The following is a 26,832-nucleotide window of genomic DNA, read 5'->3' on the forward strand; positions in this document are numbered from 1 at the left end:
CACAGCTTTTGCCATTTCAACAATGAACGATAGAACGATAGAGCAGGACGATCTTTCCCTAAGTTACCTAGCTTAGATAGTAAGTTACTACACACTCTCTACTATGTAGACACATCGCATTCTCGGTCCGGCGTATACCTCTCTATCTATATACATAAAGAAATAACGGTGGTGAATGCTGAATAATCGCTTAATAATCGGCTGTTGTTCGCCAAATTCCCTTTTTCAGTTTAGTATCCTATTTGTTTACTTTTTGCTACACACCTGCTGCGGCCCTCCCTGCACCCTGTTATAATTATACAAGACCAGCTATGAGGCTACAGATAAAACAGAGTTAGTGCACTTATATTTATAGATATCACCCTTCTTTAAGCCAGGGCTTTACTTACTAAGGTATGGCATGAAAGGCATTTTGTAGGTGCAACAGGAGGGGGTAGTTTAAATGAAAAATTTTACATACCTAGATAGTTAAACTTTAGGGGGGGGGGGTGGAGGGTGGGGGGGGGGCAGCCCTTATATATGAATCTATAGCCTATTAACATCTATCTTTAATAGAGCTGTAATACTTCCTTTGTATTAATGTTGAATAGCACCTGGATATCACCTGCTATTATCCCATTCTTTATACAGCCCTATTTAGTATGCTATAATGTTCTTTTTGCGCCCTGCAGCCCTATTCATCTTATTATTTTATTAAATACCTATTTTAGGTTCTTTGAATAGCATCTGTATATTGACTACTATTATACAGTTCATTATGCGGCCCTATGGCCCTATTCATATAATTTCTTTTAATAGCCTGGAGTGTTAATCCAGGCTGATATTCTTCTATTGCTTTAGTAAGCAGGTGTAACTTGGCGCAGCCAAAGCTGGCAGCGAGCGGAGTGAGCACCCGGCCAGCTTGTACCTACATGACAACAGACGTCATCATCCAGACTCAGGGCTAATCACGTGGTCAGCCCTTATCACGCGCTGGGAAGGTGGCCTAAAACAGACTAGTGGCGCCGATCGTAGAAGTGCCCGGCGCCCGCAGCTCCCCAGACAGACTAGACAAAGACATAACAAGACAGAGAGACAAGAGACAAAACGGCAACTAGGGAGAGAGAAGGACGCCGTGCAGCTCGTCTGCTCATCACTATCCCTTGCTATATTGCCACTTACTGCTTCATTGTGGCCAGACATTTCGACTAGCTCATCTTTCCCTTCTTGCGCTGCTTGTTGCTCTGTTCGCCCATTACGCCGTCAATTGGACCCATTCCAATCATGGCAGCGCAAGCGGCTCTGATCGCCGATACAATTATTGGCATGAAAAGAGCCTTACGAAGAGAGACAGAGTGTATATACCTGTGTTTCCTTATTTGCCCCACTCTTGCGATCAATGGTCACTTTCTGGGCTATTTCTGACTTGTTCATGCTGAAGACTCAGGTCCCGATGAACCGATCACTCAGCCGACGAACAGAGGCAACAAATTACGGGCCAATGCGAAGTACGTGCGAGAGGGCGCTCTAGGATACATCCATCCAGAGCAATTGTACAAGCAGGTAACTTTGCCGACCTACCGGACCTTGTGTTTGAAACATCGACGATGGCGCGCGGGGCTACGGGAACAGAACGGCTGACATGGGCTCTAGAAAATCGAACATGCTGGATACACTCGCTATATCCTTCAACGTAATCCGGTGCGCTACGATTCGGAGGGTGACGAGCTTGATGAGGATGATGAAGACTCGGAGGCGGATGCGGCTGCTGCTGAAGAGAATCCATTCTCCGAAATCGCTTTGGAAAGTACGTGCTTGCACTCTGTCGCTGGTTCAGCGATATTCTAGACAGCTGACATCTCTCCGCCTTATCCTCCAGACCTCTTATGTCCTCTGAAGCATCCGTCGGAGCTGCCCACCCACCCTTCGTTATCGCACGCTTACACTTCGAAGGCGCTTAGAAACATGACTCAAGCTGTTGAAGCGAAACTTCGACAGGAGCGCGCTTTGTTGTGGCGAGCAAGGAATCTTCATCGACAGTTCCTTGGGGATGGGTCCTGGATGCCTTGCGGAATGTTTGAAACAGCGGAAGATCGGTTTTTGTTCGAGCCTTGGACGTCTTATGCGATGCGCGGTTCACCATCGGGCGAACATGCGCTAAACGGACTGGTTGATTCGGTTGCACCAGATAAATCGAACCAGGAGTCGCCAGCAGCCCAGGCAGGAGGAAAAGACGTTGAGATGATGGATGCTCAAAACAACGAGGCGGAGGTGCAGACAGACGAGAACACTATAAAAAACGATCGGTCGATGCAACCCAAGTCCGAGGAAGTCGATGCGGCTGTGACGGATCTTCCCCCGCACCGAGACACTGCAAATTCGGAATCACAGATCAATGGGCACATCGCGACTGGTGGGAAGCAGGACCATGACTCTGTAGCGAATCTGGACCAGCATCCTATAGAAGAGAAAGGAAAGGCTCGAGCAAATGACGAGCAAGGAGCGGAAGCCGAAGCCGAACAACAAGACGATCCACAAGGAGATGAAACGGACACGGAGATGCAGGATGGCTCATCACCAGAGCCGCCTCGACGCATGACTACACGAGCGCAAGCAAATGCTTCAAATCCAGAACCCGACCAAGTTTCTAGCAAGCTCTCCCCCTCGGCTTCCACTGACACACTCAACGCACTTCCCGCGCCACATCCGCTATTCCTCGTGCCTGAGTCTGTGCTACCTGATCCCAACTTTGGATTACCAGCCAATGAAGCCGAAGAAACGCGACGGCTGCTCTGGTCTTTTATTCAGAAGCAGGAAGAGACCGTTCGAGGATTCGAGCACATGCTTGAGTGCCTGTTCCGGGCATGTCGGATGCAGGAAGACGTCTTCGAGTGGTGTAAAGCGGAAGGACACGTCGGAGAGTTGAGTGACGGAGAGGACTGGTACGATCCTGAAAAATGGGGTCTCGCCGAAGGCGAGGAACTCAAAAAGGGGGTCGACGAAGATGAAATCGAAACGGTCGAGGAGAGCAGAGCAACAGGCAAACGAGGGCGAGGACGACGCGCTTAGACAACTGGGATTCTTTTCTTGGTCTTTCCATCTGGCTCGGGACATGGTTAACAGGCCGTATTGAACGGCTTCAATCGCACGCAATTCAACAGTTTTTTGAATAGATACATAGCATGGAGTTGGCGGAGTCTTTGTGTGGGAGGTTAATTGTTTGAATGATCTCAGGGATGACTTCTGCTTGGCATCTTGACTTGGAGAACGACTAGGCCGGCAAGGAATCAAAGTCTGGCATTCTAAATAGCGAACAACGAACATTAAATAATATCTCTGGTATATCGTTCTCTGAAAGTGACAAAAACTATGTGCTAGAAGGCATGAGCCGACCTTTCTCAGCGACCTTCTTCCGCCATTATATCACCATCCGACCATATGCCTCCACCATGTAAAATTTGGTGCCTTATGCAGGTTGGAGTAGCCCGCGATGTCACTTTGGAAGTGATCGTTGAAGATAATTCCCCTTTCTCCCTCTATCACCAAAGACGTAAATCGTGAGCTCGTAAGCGCCACTCAAATTGTCTTGTCGAAAACCACGGCAAGGACAGAGGTGTCCATGACTCGTGAGGATTGTGAGGGATGTTGAAAGTCCAAGGCACTAATCCTGCAGAGTCTTCGGTTTCGAGTGTTACTGCACGCAGACGGTATGTTACTTTTACAAGCTCTTGCCGCCCTGCTTGGGCTTTGCACGTTCCCGTTCACGCTTAGCATAGATCTCCGCAGTGAAAGGACTACAATGTCACGGTTAGTTTCTATTACATCTGCACTTCCCGCGAGGACACTGGGAAATGTAGGACGCAACCAAGGCCAGAGGACCTGGAAGAGAATCGGGTGACTTACTCCTCCCACTGGAGAGCGATCCAGTATACAATGAAGACCTCCGCAGTGAGTAAGAGACCGGCGACCCTGCCAAAGTAGAGAGCCACACCCAGGAAGTTTAGGGTGCTGCCCCAGTACATGGGGGAACCGGTAACGTTGAAGGGGAAACCGGTGACGGGAGCATCCATGAGGATGCCGAAGTAGTCTCCAAGGTAGGTTCCGGTGACGCCAAGGGCATACATGCTAGACAGAACGAGGATAGATCCGATGCCGAACAGGACGGAGCCTAAAATTGGTTGGTGCACTGGGGCGTAGTAAGGCTGATCCTGGAGGGCCAGTTGATACACATGGTCGCGAGCGAGGCCCAGGGTGAAGATGATGAATCCGAGAAAGTAGCATCCGTAGTAGGGACTACCGAATATACGAGTCAAGTAGTGCTTTCGGTACTCTACAAGAAAAAGAGGAATCGGGTTTGCGACAATAAGCAAGTATTCCTAGATTCGACTAAGGGAACGGGAGGTTCAAACCAACCAGTACGGGCAACGATGCTACAAGCGACGCGTAAGTTAGCCCATGAGCGCTCAGACTGGAAAAGGAGCTGAGAGACAGGCAATTTCAGCACAGGACTTACTTCCAGAACAGTGGATTGAACAGGATGAATAGAGCACATCCTACAATGCTGGTCAGTTGTGAAATCACATGCATAGGACTGGTAACAATTAACAGAGAATTGTACCTTGGAAAGACTCCTGAGAGAAATCGATATAATCTACAAGATGGGCCATGATGGAGGAGCACTAGAAGACTCAAAATGGGTCAAGAATGGGACAAAGTAATTCGAGCTGGGTATGGTTTTAGGGGAGGGGTTGTCGAGGAACAGGAAGAAAAGAACAACAGTACATCAAAGTTAAACCTCAGGCACAGATGCTACCTTAGCACCCCATAACAGGTAAGGTAAACACATGACATGACGTCTGTTTTAGAGCTTCCTGGGTCACATGATCAGATCAGTATCGAACTCAGTCGACTTGATATAAACATTATTTTATTTTGACTTGTCCAGTGACTCAGAAGTATAATGAAACTACCTTGGTTGGATTTGCTTCAGCTCAATAAGCAATTGACTGGCGAAAGATGTGAGTGTTTTCCAGTCAACACTCCCCACGTTCGGTGGACCTCGAAGCTCCAACTCCTCACCGCCAACGTTTATCTATCTGTCTCCGTATCGATCAGTGTACCTCTCTCAACCCGCGCAGGTACCTTCCCGTCGTTCTGATGTTTGTTTTGTCGTTGCTGTGATTACCTTAACAAGTACTAATAATAGCTTGATAGTCCTTTCGATTTGGTTTCTGCACTACTTCCGATCATGCTACCCTTCCTCTCACTCATCCGTTCTGCCTTCCTTTACTGAGCGTCATGGGACGACCCTCGCCTATCAGTTCATACTACCTGGGAGAATGGCCCTAAATCGTCGCGATATTATTCTTTTTAGCACTGGTGGCTTTATTGCATGGGGCTTGGTTGTTCGCTGGCTTCCAATTTTGCGATATCTGGGATATGCCCTCGTATTGGGTGCTCTACTCTCGTGTACCGCGTTGCTGGCGGTGGTGTTTCTCACGATTCGGCCCTTAGATAGCGCAAAACCTCCTAGACCTAGCAGCCTTCCTCTCGCATTTCTGCTCCCGAAGCACTGGCCCAGAGAAGTGGAAGGTATTCGCTCGCGCTCGACATACCGCACAGATTCCCTCTACCCACAGTCGTTCATTGTATCGGAGAGTATCGATGAGCTCTTGTCTCTGGTGACACGGGACTTTATCGCATCTTGGTATCAGCATATAAGCCCGAATCCGGCTTTTGTTAATGAAGTGGATAGAGTCATTCGAGCCGCTATCGGAAATTTATGTAATCGATTGCTTGCAGAGGATCTGATCTCGCTGGTCGTGTCGCGTATCTTCCCGATCCTGACCGCTCATTTGAAGGAATTCGACGTTGCAGAGAGATCTGTGCGCGGACGGAATCTGACGCGAAATGTGACCGAATCTGAGGAGCTGGACCTCGCCATCGCTAAAAAGTATCGTGATGGTCGTCTTCATCCCGCCGCGGCGCTCTCTGTGTCTGATCAGAGATTTGTGGAGCAGGAGTATCTACGGAAGATCATATTGGGGTTACTACCAAAGCTGTTTCCTGAGCATGTCTTGAACAGCCGTATCGTAACCGTTCTGATCCGTGAGATATTAGCTTGCGCTGTTCTCTTTCCTCTAGTGTCGGTCCTATCAGACCCAGATACATGGAATCAATTGGTTGAAGCTTACGGAAGAACAACTATCCAAGATCGCAAAACAGTTCAGAAGATACGGGCGGCTCTCGACGAACATGCTTCGCCTGCCCCGAAGTCCAAACGTGGTCACCCGTTTCCCAAACTCGCACCGAACGATTCAGAAAGGGCCTTTGAGCGGTTTGTCCGAGCCATTCGGCGTTGTAACAATTTATCCGATGCCAGGCGTTTCAGAGCGCTGGTCGCAAGTCAACTGAAACGGGAATCTATGGTAGAAGGTCAGGATCCGGTTTACCTCCGGCGCCTGGAAACTGGCAAAAGAGTTTTGGACCAAAAGGTTGCTAAACTATCAGCCCCGGGGGGAAGCAATACGCCGTATGCAAACGCTGTTGAGTCTCATTTTCGTCGCAATAGCTCTTCGAGTAAACCCGAGGCGTCCTTGGTCGATGTGATGCATGATGCATCCGGTCTCTCCTACTTCATGGAGTTTATGGATCGGCAGAAGCTCATGTCACTTGTGCAATTCTGGATCGTCGTTGACGGCTTCCGCAACCCACTTGAAGATGATTTTGGTGATGAGACATCGCCGAGCTCCTCAACCTGGACCACAGCGGATCGGAATGATATGGCTCTCATTAGTGAAACCTACCTGGCCAAGCCCGAACTCAAAGTCAGTGAAGAAGCACGTCGAGCTGTCAAGGCTTTTCTAAGTGCAGGCAAACGGGCTACACCAGAACAGTACCGTAAAGCACGGACGGTCATTCTAAGCACCCAGTCCGCGGTCCTGGAAGAGCTACAAACTGTGTACTACCCCAAATTCAAACAATCCGACCTGTACTACAAATACCTCGCATCAGACGAAGTTTCCCTTGCCGGATCTCGTGCGTCGCCTGCACCAGTCGAGTCGCCTGCCAGACGGCCTCTGCCTCCCTTAATGGCTCGTACCGCCTCGCACCCTGGGCAAAAGCCGAAGGATCTGCGGAGGGCTGTGGCGTCCTCTAGTGACGTCCGGAGTATGGGCAAGCTCTTTGATGATGAGGAGGAAACGAGACGGTCCATTGATTCCGAGCGGTCAGCGCCATTGTTCGATGATGACTACGATACAGACCCTCTCGCAGCTTCTACACACAGTCTTGGCACCGACTCTCAAAGTGGCTTCAATGATGCTACCCAAAACCAGGCAATCAAGTCAATGGAGGCTGCTTTGAATGACATCATCACGAATGACCCCGGAAATGCAAATTTAGCAGATATGAGGTATATTGATTCTGGATCGGCCGGATCGTTTAGCGTTGATCGAGGTCTCAAATCTCCGCGCAGTACAGGAGACTTGGGACGCTTGGACAATCGAATGGATGACAATAAAGCCAAACCAAGCATCGCTTCGCTCGGGCTTGTTGACCAGTCATCTCGAATTGGCGTTTTTGATGATGAACTCTTTCCGGATCAGCAAAAGTTTCTGGAGGATGAATATGACGAGCCTCCTGAGACAGATGACAAGGATCCTGCGGACGAAGTTCAAGAGGCCGCTCCAGGAGATCTCGGTCTGACTGAGGCAATCGAGGCGCTTACTGCTGACATTGAGAAGCTCGCTGCTCAAGAGGCTGTGATAGACGCTCTGACCCGGAAAGCCGACCTCACGAACAATACTGCCGAGTTAAGGATCTTGCGAAAGTCTAAGGCTAGCATTCAGCGCGAGATTCACCGCAAGGAAATGCAGCGACAACAATATATAATTCAGGAAAGTGACAATAGCTTATACGGCCGCTCGACCGTCCGAATCCAGTCCATTGTAGTGGGCAAAGAGGAAGACGGCCGAGAGTATGCGATGTGTATGTCTATTCTTCCAGTATCCTGCTTTGCCCTCTATTTGCTGTAGTAACTAACTCGAACTCTTTCAGACGTGATTGAAGTGCAAAGAAACGCCGGCGAGCAGATGCCAGCTGCATCCTGGGCCGTTGCTCGCAGGTATAGTGAGTTCCATGAGCTGCATCAAAGGCTACGGATGAGATACCCATCTGTTCGTCATTTGGAGTTTCCTCGACGTCGCATGGTAATGAAGCTTCAAAAAGAGTTTCTGCAGAAGCGTCGGTTGGCATTAGAGGCTTACCTACGGAACTTGTTGCTGCTTCCCGAGGTGTGCCGGAGCCGGGACCTGCGAGCTTTCCTGTCACAGCGAGCCATCATCCCTCGCGACGAGACGCCACGCGACGGGGAGACCAAGGATCTAGTGACCCGTATCTACAACTCGGTCGCTGACGGGATGGATGATTTCCTCGGCAATTTCGGTGTACTGGACCAACTATCAGCGGCCGGTCAGAATCTCATATCTGCGGCTACGAATCATCAAAACAGTCTTGTATCCAATTCAGGGCTAGCTACCGAGGATGCAGTCACGGCAGCCGAAGCCGAAGCCGAATTAAACGCATTCGAAGACCGCGAGCTGGAGCCATTCATCAAGCCTATTTGTGATCTGTTCCTGGAAGCATTTGAGCTGAATAAAGGCAACAACTGGCTGCGTGGGCGCGCAGTTGTGGTTGTGCTCCATCAACTGCTGGGTGGGACGATCGAACGCAAGGTCCGTGAAGGCGCCCGGTCTTTGGTTCAGGACGAATCCCTCCTCCGCTATCTTAGCATGGTCAAGGAGACTATGTGGCCTGGAGGTGTCTTGCGCCAGAACAAGGTCCGCACGGCATCCGAGCGACTCAAGAGCCGGACGGAAGCTAGCCTGGTGCTGGCGACTCTGATCCCCGATGTGGCAGGCAATGTCGTCGGGCGAGCCAATGCTCAAGGAGCAGCTCGCAGGATCTTTGCTACGCTAAACAACCAGCGCTTGAACTCGCATTTGATATTTAGCATTCTAGACGAAGTGGTGTTGGTATTGTTTGGCGGCGCGAAATGATTTTTCTTTCTTCCTCTATCTCTCTCTCCCTTTCTCCCCTTTGCCCATGTATCGTACATATGAGACACTTCATGATGAGATCACTTTCTCCAACGACAGCAGACGAACAGAGCCATGACCCACGCATCGCATACTACTTTCTAATGAAATGATGAGAATTTCTTGTGGATATTTTTAGTCGGTCACCTCAGGAAATCAGACAAAACTCGCAATATGCAATATCGCTTCAGCCCTAAATAATTATCCTCCCTCCACGGCAGAAGTAATGACTAATGAGCTCTTCACCGCCAAGTTCCTCTCGTCACAAAATGTCGTTCTCTTTTCGCAAAGCCTACAGGCGGATCAAGATTTGGTGTTTCTAAAGCACATTTCGAAGTGGAACTTGATAACCCCGACGCTGCCCATTAAGGCTTTGAATGCTGATCCGAGGTCTCCCAAGCTTCCAATTGATGTCTAGTGTGAGCGACTCGGTTTAAGATGTCTTCATTAATGGTTAATAAATGAGTGAATAAGCTCCTGGTTTGATACATGATCCATGTTGCAGAGACATGATACGATGTTTCAACCCCAGCGAGCAGGTCGGACCGGCCACAGACGCATACACCCGCATACACCGAGAAACACCAGCATTCGCTAGGAAGCGGTGGGGGTAGTGACATGCAAATGGTGAAGAAAAGAAAAGACGAGATTCGAGCACAGCAGATCCATAATATCGAGTTACAAAGCAGATTCAAACACCAGCCATCTTTGCTTCTACATCTTGAACCCGCCCATGAAACTACATGCAGGGAAGCGAGACGTGAGACAGAGGTGCTTTGGCCCTTGGCGAATGGATAGGAGAAGCCATTGAAAGAAAAGAAGAGAGAGGGGAAGATAACCAGACCTTGCCATTATGATGGGTAGGATGCATAAGGTATCTATGCCTCGTCCTTCTTCTTCTTGGACTTCTTGCTGGGTGCTGCGGGTGGGCCGTTCTTGGTCTGATGGACGATGAGGCGTGTCCAGCACTCCTCCTTGTCCCACTCGAAACCAGCGAGGTAGGGCTTATCCAGTTCATCATCGGCCTAAAGGGAACGGTCAGTAGTGAAATGGCATGAAGGGCGACGGAAAAGCGAGCAGAGAGGCGTGCCTTCTTCTTGAATTGCTTGTAGATTGCGTCCAGCGCATCCTTGACTGTGACACCCTTGAGGTTACGAGCAGTGACAGACAGACCCAATGGCCATACCAGGTCAATCTTCTTGACCGGTGGGGTCACCAGGTACATCTTGAGAACGTCCTTGTCCTCGATGGTGCTTGGAGACGTGTTGAGCTTCCTGTACCGCACGCATGAGCCTGATTTGACCCGAACTCCGTTACCGCATGGTGGAGTCAGGCTTACCATCCAGTCTTTTGTGTCTCGATGGGCAATGACAACTCAATCTTTTGTGCCTCTACGCTCGAGAGTATAAGCTTACTGCAGACACTCATTGGTGCAAGCGAAGCGCAGCTAAATTGGATACTTCAAGTAACACATTAGAATAGAGACTTACCAAGATCCTTGATGTTCCAGACACCTTCTGATTGGGATGTAGTGCGCTTGTGAGTCTTCTTTTCTGCCTTATCTGGGGCCTTTTCGTCCTTGGGTGATATTGACAAGCCGGCGACGGCAGAGTCGACCTTGGTGAGTTCGGCAGACATGGTTGCAACTGATGGTGCTGGAGATTAGAGAAGCAAAGAGACGAGTATATTGGAACTGAGAATGGCTCTAAGAGAGAACCGAGCCTCCTGGATTAGCTTCTCGCCCACATGACAACGGTATAGACTGCAAGGATATTGCAGCGACGATGAAAAGGACGGTTGATGGAGGGGAAGAGAGGGATGGACAGCTGATAGGACGAGAAGGGGGGAAATGCAGGAACGAAGAAAGCTTACCAGATTGTTGGACAAATTGATGATGGTTACGGATGGAATCCAAAGAGAATCAATGGATGGAAAGGGAGAGAAGGGGAAGAAGAGGAAGAGAGAGAAGGGGAGGGGAGGAAAAGGATGGGTAGATGGGCGAGAGGGGGAAGAGGCAGGTGACCTTGAATCCTTGAGGGGAGCTGAGTGGTTCTACCAAAGGAGGGATGAGGAGATCGAATCACGGATGGATACCTTAAATGAGCTCAGCATCATAGGATGTGCCGGCAGATGGTTTGTACCTCCGCTGTATCTTTTACACGGAATGACCTGTACGACTCTACCAGGAAGGTACTTACCTGACTTCGCTACGTAGCTATCTTAGGTACGTCTACATCCTCTGACCATCAATAGTTTGTACAGTAGTAAGTATCTATATCCTCCAGTCGCTGAGCATTAATTGATGGTGAAGATAAAGAAGAAGATGATGATGGTGGTGGTGGTGGTGGTGGACCCACTGCTTGGAAACATACCATGCGTGCATTTTGAGTTGAGTCAATGACCTCTCGAAGCCGGAGCGGGGTCGAAGCCTCTAGATCGAGGCTACTTGCTTAGGGAGGTAGCTAGCTATCAAGGGGACAGGCTAATCCTTCTGCTTCCAGAAAGGTATCGCATGATGAGCTTCGAATGTTGGTTGGCCGATTGCATTCTGGCTATTACTGCGATATGATTTCATCATCAGCGTAAGGCACCACACATCAGTGTACCTCGCGATATACATTGTAGAACTGGCTAAGGAGGAAAGGGGAAATGACGGAACAAGGAACAAGGATCATATGGACGTGATAGCTACCTATGTATAGATGCATATGCATCTAGTATCTTTAGTCCGTGTTGCGTGCCTATCCATCCATCAGTTGATTCTTAATATTGATATTCCAATATCTAGATAAATAAGATACTTTCTTCTGGAGAAAGTCGTAGATTTCGATACCTCTCTACTCCATAATACAATGCCTCCAACTTCTCATTATTATGATCAGTATGATAGCTTCCCCGGGAGAACCGGATCACACGCGAGCCTGACGTTTCTAAGAGCTCTGGTGGGCGGGATCCACTATCTACTCTTACGTTGACTGTTAACTCTAAGGCTGCACCCCGCATTCCCGCGCTCCACTTGGCGTATGAGTATGACCTTAGGTACCAAAGTCCTCCGTTGTCCCACCTATCTCTAGGTCCTCGATCCTCAGTAGTTATTATGCAGCGAGAAAAGTCATTGGATGAACATCGATCTATGATCTGTAGAAGAAGCCCAAATAATTGCAAGTAGCTAGCTAGATGTTGAGTCTTGACGACACCACTCAAAAATAGGCTTAGACTCAGGATTCCGAAAGGACGAATGAACAATGCCAAACGAAGGCTGATCCGGGGACAGAATGACCTCACGTGCGGCAGTCGAAGCTCGAATCCACCACTCATCAGCCACAGCGATGTCTCCTTACCTCGTATGAGAGTTGCATGTTTTCCATGGGTCGACAGTTCATTCCGATTCGAACATCAATGGCTACTGAGAGTCAGGTATTTGGGGTAGCCATAACCAAAAAGTGGGCAAAGATAACCAGTACTCACGTGATGATCTACAGCCAGTCTCCTGATCGGTCATCTTTGTTATTGTCTGATAATACCTCTAATGGAACTAACAAGCACATCGGGTCAGCTAACACTTCTCCACTAACTCTTAGGAAAACCATCTACGGAGTACTACCACCATGATTAGTGACTTTACCTAGTGTTGAGGGTGGGTCTCGGTTTTGAGTGTGGCCAAGGGTGGTGTGACACCTTTGATATACAATGTACACATCCGACTTGGTTGAAGATGGAGTCTTCTAAGACCTGGTGTTTCAGAGGTTGTCTTACCTCCTCTCTATTGTTATTACGGTGGCAATAGAAGTCACATTCATTATCACTGGAAACTTTTGCGAAACTTCCCTTTCAAAACATACGCTTGCCTATCTGAGGTACTGAACAACTTTCAAGGTACAGGAGCCCAGTAATAACTCGGTGGCTATGCTCGCAAGGGGTGGGGGTTCATAGTAGTCTCTTCCCATTACCAAACCACTCAAACTGCAGGAGACGAGGCCAGGTGCTGGCAATTATTGACGTCTTCTTACGGTCTGCTTTCTTCTCTTGACCTGGAAAGTCTAAAACATCAATTTCCGACCATCATTTAGAGCGATGTCCATCAACCAAACTTGATGGTTCTTCAATTCGGTGTTAGGGTGTGCCGACAGCAAAGGATGAACAACAATACTCGCCTGAATCTACCTTCAAAAAACCAGCAGAGAATGCAGGGGCTCTCTCGCGCACCACATGCTTTTCAACCGGAGTAATGCTTTGAAAAAGTCATAACATACCACGGAGAAGGAAAGGAGGAAAGTGTCAACTGAAGCGTATTCGGCGATTACCTGCTTCAAACCGCAACTCTGCAGTCTCGTCGACTGCACAATGTGAAACCGCTTTCTTACAGTGTCTGAAACGACTTGTCATCGAGTCACCCTTTGAGACGACAGCACCCCTGTGCTGGATACTGTATGTCATAGCTCAAACCAGTCTGCCTTCTAGCGAGCTTCTAACTTCCAACTTCCTAACGCTACTTGGGCCACTGACTTAGTACCGACCGACCATGGAGTTGGAGAGCCAAGAATGTGGGGAACTCTAGAGGGAGCTTGGGCTCTTCCCCGCAAAATCGGCCACCCAATGCCGCCATGATCGCACTATGTTTATCCACAATTGATCCTTCCATTAGCCTGCGCTCCCCTTCCTATGGCCGAGTGCGAGTCACTGCTTTTGTGAGATTTACTCAGAGGGAAAGAGGAAACAGAGGGAGCAGTGCACTCGGGATATTGAGCACGTCCCATTCATATGCTGCCCTTGGGCCCGGACAGCGCCCTCGCCTGGGGAGCTCGACATCGCAGCGACGACCTATTCAGGCTTACACAATTCTGGAAGTTGGACGAATAATCCGTAAGGATAAATGGGAAATGCAGCCTTCAGGTTGATTTCAACGTAACTGGAGGCAGGCATCGACTTCCACCTGTTCTGTTACGATCGTAACCACTCTCTTAACAAATGCGACACTACAATTCTACAACCTTCATCAGGTCAAAAGGGTATTGGTTGCTAAAAATTATCATAGTAGTAATCTAAGTAGCGTGAGTTCCTTTCTTCTTCGTTGTAGATTTTTACGCCTGAACCCTCTTTCGACAACGGAAGACTCCGATCTTGCCGCAAGTCGATCTACTCTCCTCAGTCATTCCGAGATAGCAGAAAAAGAAATCACGTCCCAGAAGAAAAAGCAATGAAGAATCGCTCATATGATACATGGGGAGAAAGGCACGAATAAAACAGAGAGAAAAAGAACATTCAGAGATTTCAAGCCTCAGGTTGAAACACCCAAGACTGCCCACCAGAGCCCGTCATCATACATCAAGGGCTCATGGTTTGCCGTTTACTCATGACAAAGCCAGGCCCGGTTGTCCCCTCCCAGATTATCACCATCGAACAGGCCAGTTTTGTCTCCCCTCTACCTCTTCCGGGTACCAGGTCTTGGCTTCACCTCCTCTGGCGCTACTGGATGGAGCATCACCTTGTTGGGAAGTTGTTGCGTGTTCGCTGAATATCCTTTACTCCAATCGTAGCTGACGGCATATGCAAAGATATTGCCATTGCGGTTGAAGGCGGTGCTGGAGATCGTGCCTCCCACAGAAGGGTATCCCTTCAAACGATGCTTGGCATCCTTGTCCCAGAAATGGAAGGTACCGTCACTACCTGCGGTGCTGAAGGTGCCGTGGACCGGATGGAAGGAAATAGCATTCACCGAGTAAATGTTGTTGATATCTCGTTGGTTTGGAGGGGTTTCGCGATGACACTTGAAGCTGAAGTTGGAGCTAGAGTCCTTGTCCTCAACATATTGAATGGCGCAACGTCCTTCAATACTACCGACAGCGAAACCAGTGGCATCCGTAAAGCAGCTGACTACCCGCGTCTGCCACTTGAGTGGTGACTGCATGGTCTTATAGAACTTGGTGGGATTGTCAAGATTGATGATGTTAATGTAGCGGTCTGCCGTTCCCACCACTAGTAGCTTGTTCTTGACATCCATGGTGTAGACGCGCTCCTGGCACTCCACCGTCGCAATAGGGGTAGATTGCCGCAGGTCCCAGTATTTGACGGTCTTGTCCCATGAACCAGTCACAAGAAGAGAAGAGTTTCCAGCCGGGTTGGGAATCATATGACAGCACCGGATAGGAGCATCGTGGGCAGCGACTTGAACGGGAGTAGTAGCGTTGGCTGCGAGGTCCAGCATGCGTGCAGCTTTGTCGGCGCCTGCTCCGACAACTTTCGTTCCATCCTAGCCAAAACCTCAAAGATTAGCAGGTCAGACAGAAACCACATGACGAGAAGTAAAATCTTTACCGGTGACCAGCAACAATTTAAGACTGGAGCTTCATGCTCGAAAAGAGCTTTCCCTTCACTCTGACCCTGTTCGTTGATCTCGTAGATGCGGACCTTCTTGTCCCATGAAGCTACCGCGAGATGTTCGCTTGCGGGAGAAAACCGAAGATCAGAGATGCCATCTTCGGGCGGCGAGCTAAGCGGTACATCTTTGGAGATATCGCCTGTGGTGTTTGTTTGACCAGCTGTTGTCGACGTAGCGCCGACGTTCCCGAAGAGCGACATTCGAACGGGAGAGCCTTTTCTCTTCTGTTTTCTTCGGTCGTGGCTTGCGCGGTATGTGGTGAAGAACGAATGAACCCAGACTATGAGGCACACGGATGATAAACAATGAGAGCGGTTTAGATTTCCGGTGCAACAAGTTCCTGGTATAAATTAAACAGACAACCAGGGCCGGACTAGGAGGAAAAGCAGCGTATGAGAAAAGGTCTTGACGCGGTGTACACGAATCAAGTGCAAGTACCTTCAGTTTGGGACCTGAGCCTTAAGGCACTGACCAGAGGTAGGCAAAATCCTCAGGCACCACGCATACCGCCTTCCTATAAGATCAACCCACCCCAAGTTCGAGAAAGGCAGTCAAACGTTGTTTACCAGAGGATAGTTAGCGACACGATATCTTTTCTGACGGGATAATAGGGGGCAACGATAGGGCAAGTCGATACTACTCTGCAGACAGCGATTCTATATAATCCCAAGGACAGTCGCGGCAGGTAGATGCCATGGAAGACTGTCCTCCGTTCAAACGCATACTGCCTAAACATCTGATGCCTACGGAGTACTCACTACACACGCTGGTACTTGATGCCCATAAAACCAAGTTGAAGTCAGTAATCTGCTTGGCGAAGGGTATCGTCAATAAATCTTAGTAATTGTCATTTCTCCTGCATCGTATCTCATGCCAGCCGGTCATCTCCAAAACACCACGAGGGAATCGAGAACCCGAACCACTCCAGCCACCACATGACTTTCGATATCATGTAAGACTGTCATTCCAGGCTTTTCAACCCTCTTGGAGAGTTGAAAAACTCAGATTCATTGGATAATGAATGAGAGCTCACGATGTTGGGATCGTGACCTGGGCCATGCCATCGACAACCTTCTCAACCGCTTCATCGTTCTTCCCCTCCGTAGTAGCATCAGTAGCCTCTGCACCTCCCTTAGCGGAAGCCTCAACACTAGTTCTAGCTGCCTGTGCCGCTTTCTTCTCTTTCTTCTTCAATTTGCTTGCTTTGTTGGCTGCCTTCTTTGCAGCAGCCTTGGCAGCTTCATCCTCCTTCTTCTGTCTGTCTGCCTGAGATCCACCGAACAGCTCACGCCATTCATCTGCCTTCTTCGGGTCGATGCGAGAGAAGAGATACTTGGCCTTACCGATCTTGTGGCCCCCCTTCAGGGCCACTGGTTTCCAGCCATCTTTGAGTTCATCGAGAGATGGGATGACTCCAAAAGGCGCGTTCAGCTGCTCGAGAATAGACCTGGAGGTAGCAGGAAGGTAAGGAGCAAAGACACTAGAGAGAAGGTGGATCAAATTGATGACGGTACCAACAACCGCGGCAGCCCGGTCAGGTTCGTTGGCAATGAGGGCGTTGTCAAGGCGATTGGCCTGGATGAGACCGTTTCCAGCCTCCGCGAGCCTCATCGCGGTGTTAACCCCTGCGCGAAGATGTACGCCTTCCATCTCTTCAATGTACTGTCGCAGGAGGCTTGTGATCTCGTCCAAGTTCGGCTGAAAGCTCTCGGGAACGATGAACTCAGGAATGGTGGAGTTATACGAAGCTGCGATCAGCTTGACGACACGGTTAACCAGGTTACCCAATTTGGCCAACAATTCGCTGTTATTGCATTCGACGAACGGACGCCATTCGAACTGGGTGTCGCCAGTCTCCGGACGATTCTTCAAAAGGTAGTACCGCCACACATCCGGGGGCACTCCAGTCTGCCTGGCGTTGTTTCCGAAGACGCCGACTCCTCTAGACTTGCTAAACTTGCCTCCCTCATAGTTCAGATACTCAGTGGTACTGAGATGGTGCAGCATGGTCCACTTATCCTTGGTTCCGAGCTCGCACCCAGGGAAAATCACACTGTGAAAAGGCACGTTATCCTTGCCAAGGAACTGATACAGTTCAACCTCCTCCGGATTGCGCCACCACTTCTCCCAGTCTGCAGTGTAGTTGGCCGTGATCGACGGATAGCCGATGCAGGCCTCGAACCACACGTAGAGAACTTTATTCTCGAATCCAGGGAGGGGAACTGGAACACCCCATTTGAGATCTCTGGTGATGCCACGGTCCTTTAAGCCTTCTTTCAACCATGCCTTGGTGATGTCCCTAGAATTTTTGGGCCAGTTGCCTTTCTCCATGGCGGGGAGAACCCATTTCTCAATCTCAGGCTGCAGCTTGTCAAGAAGAAGGTGAATATGTTTCGTGGAGCGGCGCACGGGCGTAGCTCCATCGAGCTTACAGCGAGGTTTGATGAGATCAAAAGGATCGAGAAGGTGGCCGCACTTGTCGCACTGATCTCCTCGCGCATCTTCGTAGTGGCATCGCGGGCACTCTCCCTCGACATAGCGGTCCGCTAAAAAAGACCCGTGCGCCTCGCAGAATGGCTGTTCCGCGGTCTTCTCCGTCAGGTATCCATTATCGTAAAGCCTCTTGAAAATTGCCTGCGAGATTTCTGTGTGCTGCTGGGTGGGAGTGCGGCCGAAATGGTCGAAACCGATTTCGAACCACTCGTACACTTCCTGATGGATCTTGTTGTATTTGGCACAGAGTTCCTCCGGCGTCACCTTCTCCTCCAAGGCCTTCGTCTCCGTTGCAGTGCCGTACTCATCTGTTCCACAGATATAGAGAGTCTGTCGTCCGCAAGCTTTGTGATATCTGGACAAATCCTAGGTGAGCCTCAAGTAGCGGAACAAAGAGCGGCGCACAAGACACACCTAGCGAAGACGTCGGCACTGAGGACTGAACCTACAATGTTGCCCAAGTGAGGCACATTATTGACATAAGGCAGAGCACTTGTGATGAGAATGTTCCGCTCGCCCTTCTTGGGCAAAATCTTGGTTTCTGAAGCCATGGTTGTTGGTTACAGAATGGCGGGGTTGCGGAGGGGCAGAAAATGTTTGAAGGTGCGGATGATTCATCGCTCGGAGCCGGATGGTTCTAATCTGCTATCTATCTAGGCTCTTTTGTATACGCCGTAAAGGGAACATCAACAAGTGTGAACCTCCGACCCAGTCTGGCCCGATTGGTGTTCAGTAATAGATCTTACTGTCTCTTCGACGCTCTCTTCTTTTATTTTCTTCTTTGCCTCCGACCTGTGCCTGGTTTCGCTTATTGTTCCGCGCGCAGTCTCATCGCGGTGTTGGATTCGCCATGGAAAAAAATATACTTGACAGTCTTCTCGACCTGGAAGAGGAATTCTACCAAGAGGGCTATAATTTGGGTGCAACTGATGGTGCCCAGGCTGGTTACACTGAAGGAAGCGTATTTGCCGTTGAAAAAGGCTTCGAAAAGTTTGTTGAATTGGGAAGACTATATGGCAAAGCACTCGTCTGGGCCCAGAGGCTCGCAGATTCTGACTCCTCTCGGAATTCGTCACAGGAGAGTGACAGAACAGATACCCGCAAGTCTCAGCCATATAATGAGGGTGATATTCTCTTAGAACCATTCGTATGCAAGGAGATGCTGCCTCTTCCCCCCAGTTCACGGCTGGCCAAAAACCTCGAGATTCTACTCGAATTAGTTGATCCAGCTTCGTTGCCTATGGAGAACACGGAAGAAGCTGTCACAGATGTTGATGAGCGTCTTAAGGGCGCTACAATCAAGGCTAAGCTTATCCAGCGAGCGCTTGGAGAACGGGAAGACGCTTCAGACATCCATCCTGACGTCAAGGATACCCAGGTAGCCGGTGATGGAACAGGGAGCATTGAGGACATTAGCTCACTGAAGGTTCGCCATTAGGTTGCATTATTCTCCTGCAAGCATTCATTGTTTTTCTCATATTGCAGCGCTGTGGTGGTGTCTTCCCCAGCAGGACTATGGAGTACGGTCTCCTAATCGGACTTTCTCCGACCGGATGGCAGTCGACCTGGCAATCTACCCGGCTCTCGGTCTTCAACCCTGGAATGCGAAGCTCATCGGGTGTTATCAATGACGATGGCTAAGGATTAAGGCTTCGATATAATCAATCCTTGCCGTCTCTGAGCAGGCCATGTGGGCGATCATTACTCCACAGGTCTATACAGGCTGCCCATCCACCCCCACATGTGAGGACTACACTTGCCGTTTCAGTGCAGTTCCAACGAAAGCTTTTAAGCTTCAAAGCTGTGCAGCGGTATTTCTCCAGTTTTCTGGATTTCCTGTCATACTAGCTCTTAGTATTCTTCGATGCTTTTCTCCCTCCGCGTGGGGGCGGGACCATGTCCCTCCACTATTTTATATATGACCCCAACCCTCGGGGTTGCAGGGAAAGCCCACGAACAAGCCGTTCTTTCTCGCAGTGATCTTCATTTAACTCTCTTGAGCTACCATGTATTTGACCACCTTGACGTGTTCTTTCCTTTTTGCTCGGCTAGCTTTTACGCAGACCGGCGTTACTGATCCCATCTCAGAGGACTGCGGCCCTTCGGTTGTGTGCATCAATCATTATGCAAATGTGTTGCCGTACGTTTTTTGAACCCAAAGCGGGTATACACGCCCAGTATGTCACACCGCTGGAGTTGACTGCTCTTTCAGATATCATTTCTATCGAAACATATCCACCTCTCAGGTTGCCACAACCTTTGGTGACACGGTAGTAGCAAATAGCACTTCATTACAGAACATAAAATCGGCCGACTTCGTTGTTTATGATAAGGAAAGAGGCCTGAAGATCCTTGGAAATCAGCCTACTTATAAGTATATGTTTGCCGTCTCGGATGCCGTGCATGAGGCTCCCGTCTATGTTGCCGCACAGAACAAGCTCTACTTGTCTCAATTAGCACCTCCAGCAGGCTATCTCCCGCAGCTCGTTGTCGACTTGAATCAAGATCCGCCTACGCTATCAGAATTTCTCTCCGATCCTCCGGTCTACGCGCCCAATGGGGGCACATTCTACAATGGCAGGGTGATCTGGGGAGCCTCTGGCGGTGACCGGTCGATCGGCGGCACTGAGCAGCGGCCCGGATTGAGAACGCTCGACCCTGAAACCAACAATACCGTCACTCTGCTCAACAACTATTATGGTTATTACTTCAATACGGTCGACGATCTCGCAGTGCACGGCAAAACGGGCGACATTTGGTTCACAGACCCGCGTATGTCTCCTTCTTGTCTTCCGATTTACTTGCTGCGAAATCATTGGACTGACGCCTTAGCAGAATACTCATGGTTCAATAAGCTCACTGATACACCCCCTCAGCTTCCATCTGCTACATACAGATACAACCCTAAATCTGGCGCCGTTTTTGTGGTTGATGACACCCTTAGTCAGCCCAATGGCATCGCATTCAACCCGGATTACTCAATTGTGTACATCAGCGACACTGGCGCAGTGAGTGGGCCGGTCGATCCCAAATTCGGCCACCCGGGAACACCTTTTAATGCCACAGGCCCAAGGTAAGAGCTCGAAGTGACAAGGAACTAAAGGTTGGACTCACTAACGGAGTGCACCATGACTATAGAACCATCTATGCCTTTGACGTGAGCAAAGACGGTACCACAGCTTCTAACAAGCGGCCTGTTTATCTGTCTGCTGGATATGTCCCAGACGGTCTCAAGGTTGCTGCCAATGGGTACATTGTGACCGGCAATGGACGAGGCGTTGACGTTCTCGATCCTCATGGCCAGCTTTTGTTGACCATACAGACCAATTATACCGTGCAGAACTTCGCATGGACCGGCCCGGAACTCAAGACACTCTGGCTGATGGGGTCCGGGGGTATTTCCAAGGTGGAATGGGATCTTGCAGGTCAGGAGCTAAAGTAGTTTTGTCTAATTGAGACATGCATTATCGGTAAGGAGAGAAAAAATGTGAAAATGTCTACACAGCACTTCCTGTGCCTCGTGAACTCTGAAGAGCATTTCATTTCAACTCAAGGAGCATTAATGATTACCTTGCCAACGATAATTGCCCACCCCTCCCATAACCACAGTCTAATAAGAGGATCTACTGAAACGGATTGCAAGCGTTCCGGTAAAAGTCACCACAAAACCAAGTCTCAAGGTGCTACGGCTAAGAATTACGCGGTCAGCGGACATCAGTCCCCAAAACTGTAAGCTTTAAATTTCTGCAGGCAATTTTAGATCAAGCATTATAGCTCCAATGACCGAACAGCCATGGCAAATGCGCCTTCCTTTGTCTTGTGTCCACCAATGAAGCCGCTAGCATGAACAAAGACTGCACCCTCTGGGATCTTAGGCTTACCAGCCTTCTCGGCTTCTGCAGCAAGGCAGCCATCCAGATCGGCATCACGAACGCCACGCCAGCTTTCTGGTAACGGCTTGCGGGATTCGAAGCTACCCTCATTTACCGAAACGCACTGGACGCGCCACTTGGATCCTTCGGTAGCGCTCTCGGGGTAGAGCACATAGTAGACCCGCTCGTCGGGGTTGACGTCCCCAGCGCCTGAGGCTTCCTTCTCGAAATTGTAGAGATGCTCCTTCCAAGGGACACCACCCTGTGGAAGAATGATAATACGACCGGAGGGATGGACTTCGCGACGGGACCGGTAGGCAGCGCCAACGGTCGCCCGAGCCGGAAGCCATGAAGTAAACGCATGGTGCAACTTGCGAGTGAAGACGTGTCCCATAAATGTGCTTGCCCTGCTGAAGAGACTATCCTCATCTTGGGGCTCTCCAGGTGGGCAAGTAGGGTCGGGGTTGTTCATATCGTTGACCACCGAAGTGATTGTGATACCACCGTCCCTGAAACGTTTCTCAATGTTGGCCGATGCCAGAGCCGCGGGGTCGTAGACTGAGACACCATTGTCGTTGGCATCAACCGCTTCGATGAAATCCGTGTAAAGCTTCTCATAGAGCAAGGTAACATCCTCGTGATCCAGCGGGAGTGACGTATGTTGCGCAATGATCGCCCGACCAAAGTGCATGTACACTAAGCCGGCGGAAGAAAGCCTGGTGTTGTGGTTTGGGAAGGTGGTTGAAAAGGTACGCTGATGATGATCATAGCGGTTGCTGGCTGGGTCATACTCTCCACCAACGTCGACAACGGTGTGGCATGTGGCCAGTTGAGCCGGATCTCTGGTACGAATGAGAGGAGAGGAGGCATAGGTCGGGAGCTGGCGAAGAAGATAGACGGCCAGAGCCTCGTCGGCGTGGAAATGACCGCTGAACGGATAATCAGTCTCTCGGAGAATACCATTATCGAAGGAGCGTCAATGAATACTTATGAGTTCCGATCAAAGGAGGGGAGGTCTTCAGTTTCTTCGCAACGGTTTCATCGGCCATTTTGAACAGCTGTCGCAATCGTAGCATTCAACAAACAATGTACGGATACTACCAGCAATGAACGATAATGATACTTGGCGCAGGATCTATGTATGGTCTCTGCCTCTTATCTGTAACAGTTACCGCAACAGGACAGCTATTAGGGCTATTATCAAAGGGCTCTCTGCGACATGTGAGTGTGGAGAACTCAATAATCACCAAGCCTGAAATGGCAAGCAACTTCCAAAGCTATACTCTGTATGGACCAGGCCATTCGAGGTATAGTGCCAGGCATCAATACCGCTTCGAAGCGGTATTGGAGGGTAAACAACTGTCGCATGAAAACAAGAGGTACGGACTGAGTACATTGAATGAATTGCGACGAGACATTGCTGATGATCTCACCTCTCCTAGATGCAGCAGATAGATTGAAGATAACTGAATGACCTCAGCCATCTTCGACTAACTAGTTACCTCTCTACACTTCTCTTCTTCGCCGTATACCCTGTGACCGCCACTACCTACATCATGACTCCTATGTTTTGTCCACCGCCTCTATCTGTGCCAAAGTGCCGCTAGCTTTAATTAGCCCTTTGTGATTTTGCCTGTATCCAACCAAACAGCGCCGAACAGTCTTCTTTTAGGAGAAAAAAAAAAAAAAAAAATATTTCCTGCATCTTCGCTTCTTACGTTATTATTATTAGTATTATTATTTTTCTGATTTCTTCTTTCCATAGATATTGTGAGAACTTGATGTTGTCGTTGCAAGCTCAACACGTTATCATTACCATACTTGTGCAGTGCCACGTGAAAAGACATCATCCTGTCCCGCTTAGTAGATAAGATCAAATTACCCTACAGAACTAGGGCCAAAGGGGGAGAGAGGATAGGTAAAAAGTTTCATCTCCTCCAACTATCTATCTAACCAGACTTTGGTTCCGGTCAAGCTCGATGTCTACTTGTTAAAAGGTCAGATCTTCCATCACTCGCCAGATACACAGGTCTCTACCGTGTCGACTTTCGCGTCCGTTCTTCCTCCCGCGTCCTCCTCTCTTGGGCAGATCTCCTGCCTCGAACTATTTCCCGATGTGGCTTTTTCGGATCCTCTCGTCGGCCCTCTTCCTGACCGTCACTGTTTCCTCCATCCCACTGGCTTTCGATGTGGGTGGTAAGACGTGCGGTCTGGCGTTTTCTCTATCCCTGGCGACTTTTTACTTCATCTTTTCCCTCCTGAGGCTCACCACCCCTGAGAGATCATGGTTCCGGTCTTCAGTGATCGTCCTTATCCGCTCTACGCAATGGATTATTATACCGATACTTCTGATCTGGTCCCTGAATCGCTTTTCGATTGATACCGACAACACGAGTAGTTGGGTGGAACGCACATTCAGCGGCAAGAGAGCCCAGGACTCATCGGTCCAGGAGTGGCTTTTTGGACCTGATGGACTCATCGAGACCGTGACTATCGGTAACTGGTACAAGCTTCTCACATGGTCGACACCTGTTTTTCAGCTTGTCGAAGGGTTCTGCAGCTTGTTGGTCATACAAGCGGCAGGGCAGATCACCCGTTGGCTCGTTAACCGCGGCGGACGAAGTGATAGCTGGATGGTAAGAATTTCTATTTTCACCTATTCTTTATGTCCCTGGAGTGAAAACAGATGAATGGATGCTAATTTGCACTTGCAGATTGCCCTTCTAGTACTATCCGCCTCTATCATATCGAGCTCTGTGTACTTTCTTTGGCGCGTTCTTCAGTTTCCGGAGATATCGAATGTCGATGCTGCTTTGATCGGTGTATCGATTACGTGTGCTGTGATTCTGTGCGCCTGGGGTATTGGCAGTGGCCGTGGCAACCCTGTCGAAAGCTCGCTTCTATTCGCCTACGTCGTGTTGTGCATCTATCAGATCTTTACCGACTACCAGCCATCGTACCCAGTTGAGCAGGGCTCTTCGCCCTCTCAGAGCGGCGACTTCCCACCCCTTCCGCCTATCATCATGGCATCCTACTCCACACTCATGCATGCTTTGTCTTCGTTGCCTTCCATCATTCATGCAACTTTCAACGTGATTACTGCCGTCTTCAGCGCTGTAACACCCTCCGTCCTGATTTCGCTCGCATACCGTATCTTCGTCCTGTATGCATCCACTCGAATAATCCCTGCTGTTCGGGAATCTGGGGCACGTGCGCTTTCTCAGGAGGCTTCTTTGGACGATACTGATGCTGCGGGTCAATTCTTGGGTTTTTTGAGCTACTTTTCCCCGTCGATCCTCATCGCTGTTTATACAAGTCTCCTAATGCAGCACTTTGCCACAACGTCGCAAGCGATGGGTGGCAGCGGCCAGTGGTGGAGCATTCAAGGAGGTGGGGGCGGAAACCTGTGGAGGTGGGTCAACCTCGCTTGCACCCTGGCTCTATACGCTGTCGAGCTATGGCTGGGTGAAAACAACGACCTAGATACTGGATTAGCTGGGCACTGGAAAACGGACTGAAGTCTCTACCGAGACTTTGCTTGAGTTTCGGGAATTTTATGTTGCATTTCGATGCGACCTGGAACTTCAAGGATGCCCTATGATTGGGGAAGAGTCGCCGCAGCAATTTCAATGTCGGCATCCAGCCCACTGTTTCGACTGCATTCCGTGTACCTCGATATGGAGCCTTGCACTATACATTTGGCGCACGAGTCTTCCGGACCTTCGACCCCACGGAGATTGCAAGGTTCTGGAATAGGAGCTTGATACCTTGCAATTAGGCGAAGGACCGCACAGTTAGTCGGCAGGTCCGATGGTCTGGTTATTTCGGGTCATGGTAGCTGAGGAATCCCCTGCGAAGGAATGGGCGTCGTGCAGCGGGGATACATGCGTTTTTCATTCCTGAGTTTCCTGGGAGGATACGCAAGTCTGTTGTGGGAGGCTCGGCGACCATCCTCGAGACCGCAAGCCTATCTTTTTACTAGATTCTGGGACCGTCTCGTCTTCTGCTGCCTATGGTCTTCAGATGCTAAAGAGCACCGAAAAGCTCCCAGGATCCCTCCGTTTTGCTCCCTTACAGTTTATCCTGTTGGTTGCTATGCTCTATACCCCCGTTCATTCCTCTACTGTGGCTTTTTTTCCCCTTTTTTGTCTGGCTTTCTCTCGCAACTTTCCGGTGGCATGGCATGTACTACTAGTGTCATCGGCGCCAGGACGAGACGTGGTCCTTCTTTGTGATTTTGAGTTTTGAGTTTTGAGTTGACTTCTATACCCCATCATGGTCTGGCGGCATGTCAAATGAAGTTTCGTGTTATTTGTTCTCTGGTGGCGGTTGGTCTTGTCATCTTTGCTTCTTTTTTTCTGAATCTAGACTTTGTACTCGGCCAGTATAAAATAGTCTTGATTAGCTCTGGACAGTCATTTCTTACTCGCATCCGGCACATATGGTAGGGCTCCTTGGTAGAATTTGAATGGGCGCCAGTCATGTGAAGCAAAACATCCCCGATGAATAAGCTTACTTAGATTTGTGACTGCTACTTCTCCTAGACACTCATAGTAGACGTAGCAAAAGTGAAAACGCAAGTCAAGCTTTCGTGAGATCGTGAGATGGTCTTAAGACCGTTTAGATAAGAGATGCCTGTCGTTAACTCTGTCTGAGTCAGGAAGGTTTCATATTGATACTGCTTGCAGGAACTAGATATGCACAAATTGTACCAAATATGGCATGCTAATTGACATCACACATCAGCGAAGGTAAAATTGGTTGTAAAGTGATAATTCATCGATGAAGAGGTCAGAAAAGAGGCGATCAAGGCGATATGCTCAGACAAACAATACAGGCTATTCGTTGATAGACAGGATGCCAAGCAACGAGATCGTCTGATACAGGAAATCGATATGGAGATTGAAGAAAGAGGACTCGTAATCATGGCTATGGTTTGCAATGCCAAAAATGATTGATGTAAGGTCACCCAGGGGCCAGCCGGTCAATCGGGGCTCGATCCTTTTATTTT

The 26,832-nt window shown here is 49.4% G+C and overlaps 10 protein-coding genes across 10 annotated transcripts, besides 1 other annotated feature; 5 read left to right on the plus strand and 5 right to left on the minus strand.

The window, feature by feature from the left end:
• Positions 1 to 1,263: 1,263 nt before the first annotated feature.
• Positions 1,264 to 3,048, plus strand: NFIA_016580 (RXT2 domain-containing protein; the record flags this gene model as incomplete). The annotated part of the gene is made up of 4 exons (XM_001264858.1): positions 1,264 to 1,336; positions 1,421 to 1,542; positions 1,633 to 1,786; positions 1,859 to 3,048. The coding sequence occupies 4 exons, from the start codon at positions 1,264 to 1,266 to the stop codon at positions 3,046 to 3,048; spliced, it is 1,539 nt and encodes a 512-aa protein (XP_001264859.1).
• A 649-nt stretch (positions 3,049 to 3,697) lies between these two features.
• Positions 3,698 to 4,646, minus strand: NFIA_016590 (bifunctional phosphatidyl-N-methylethanolamine N-methyltransferase/phosphatidyl-N-dimethylethanolamine N-methyltransferase; the record flags this gene model as incomplete). Its single annotated transcript, XM_001264859.1, has 4 exons — positions 3,698 to 3,773; positions 3,883 to 4,309; positions 4,389 to 4,409; positions 4,598 to 4,646. The coding sequence occupies 4 exons, from the start codon at positions 4,644 to 4,646 to the stop codon at positions 3,698 to 3,700; spliced, it is 573 nt and encodes a 190-aa protein (XP_001264860.1).
• A 672-nt stretch (positions 4,647 to 5,318) lies between these two features.
• rgsC (putative intermediate filament protein (Mdm1)) lies at positions 5,319 to 9,038 on the plus strand (the record flags this gene model as incomplete). The annotated part of the gene is made up of 2 exons (XM_001264860.1): positions 5,319 to 7,968; positions 8,038 to 9,038. The coding sequence occupies 2 exons, from the start codon at positions 5,319 to 5,321 to the stop codon at positions 9,036 to 9,038; spliced, it is 3,651 nt and encodes a 1,216-aa protein (XP_001264861.1).
• A 917-nt stretch (positions 9,039 to 9,955) lies between these two features.
• On the minus strand, positions 9,956 to 10,715 carry NFIA_016610 (uncharacterized protein; the record flags this gene model as incomplete). The annotated part of the gene is made up of 4 exons (XM_001264861.1): positions 9,956 to 10,102; positions 10,168 to 10,351; positions 10,417 to 10,468; positions 10,568 to 10,715. 4 exons carry the CDS (start codon positions 10,713 to 10,715, stop codon positions 9,956 to 9,958), a joined length of 531 nt encoding a protein of 176 aa, XP_001264862.1.
• Positions 10,716 to 11,401: 686 nt separating this feature from the next.
• Positions 11,402 to 11,428: a microsatellite.
• A 3,071-nt stretch (positions 11,429 to 14,499) lies between these two features.
• Positions 14,500 to 15,656, minus strand: sonA (putative nuclear pore complex protein (SonA); the record flags this gene model as incomplete). Its single annotated transcript, XM_001264862.1, has 2 exons — positions 14,500 to 15,327; positions 15,393 to 15,656. The coding sequence occupies 2 exons, from the start codon at positions 15,654 to 15,656 to the stop codon at positions 14,500 to 14,502; spliced, it is 1,092 nt and encodes a 363-aa protein (XP_001264863.1).
• Positions 15,657 to 16,485: 829 nt separating this feature from the next.
• Positions 16,486 to 18,500, minus strand: NFIA_016630 (methionine--tRNA ligase MES1; the record flags this gene model as incomplete). Its single annotated transcript, XM_001264863.1, has 2 exons — positions 16,486 to 18,304; positions 18,364 to 18,500. 2 exons carry the CDS (start codon positions 18,498 to 18,500, stop codon positions 16,486 to 16,488), a joined length of 1,956 nt encoding a protein of 651 aa, XP_001264864.1.
• Positions 18,501 to 18,799: 299 nt separating this feature from the next.
• NFIA_016640 (Yae1 family protein) lies at positions 18,800 to 19,590 on the plus strand (the record flags this gene model as incomplete). Its single annotated transcript, XM_001264864.1, has 2 exons — positions 18,800 to 19,375; positions 19,435 to 19,590. 2 exons carry the CDS (start codon positions 18,800 to 18,802, stop codon positions 19,588 to 19,590), a joined length of 732 nt encoding a protein of 243 aa, XP_001264865.1.
• Positions 19,591 to 19,955: 365 nt separating this feature from the next.
• NFIA_016650 (SMP-30/gluconolactonase/LRE family protein) lies at positions 19,956 to 21,391 on the plus strand (the record flags this gene model as incomplete). Its single annotated transcript, XM_001264865.1, has 4 exons — positions 19,956 to 20,089; positions 20,162 to 20,721; positions 20,785 to 21,022; positions 21,088 to 21,391. 4 exons carry the CDS (start codon positions 19,956 to 19,958, stop codon positions 21,389 to 21,391), a joined length of 1,236 nt encoding a protein of 411 aa, XP_001264866.1.
• Positions 21,392 to 21,717: 326 nt separating this feature from the next.
• Positions 21,718 to 22,870, minus strand: NFIA_016660 (MYG1 family protein; the record flags this gene model as incomplete). Its single annotated transcript, XM_001264866.1, has 2 exons — positions 21,718 to 22,750; positions 22,809 to 22,870. 2 exons carry the CDS (start codon positions 22,868 to 22,870, stop codon positions 21,718 to 21,720), a joined length of 1,095 nt encoding a protein of 364 aa, XP_001264867.1.
• A 1,065-nt stretch (positions 22,871 to 23,935) lies between these two features.
• On the plus strand, positions 23,936 to 25,339 carry NFIA_016670 (ICE2 family protein; the record flags this gene model as incomplete). Its single annotated transcript, XM_001264867.1, has 2 exons — positions 23,936 to 24,457; positions 24,536 to 25,339. The coding sequence occupies 2 exons, from the start codon at positions 23,936 to 23,938 to the stop codon at positions 25,337 to 25,339; spliced, it is 1,326 nt and encodes a 441-aa protein (XP_001264868.1).
• Between the last annotated feature and the right edge of the window lie 1,493 nt (positions 25,340 to 26,832).

The sequence above is a fragment of the Aspergillus fischeri genome, genomic scaffold, assembly GCF_000149645.3.
Source record: "Aspergillus fischeri NRRL 181 1099437636249 genomic scaffold, whole genome shotgun sequence".
Taxonomy (NCBI): domain Eukaryota; kingdom Fungi; phylum Ascomycota; class Eurotiomycetes; order Eurotiales; family Aspergillaceae; genus Aspergillus; species Aspergillus fischeri.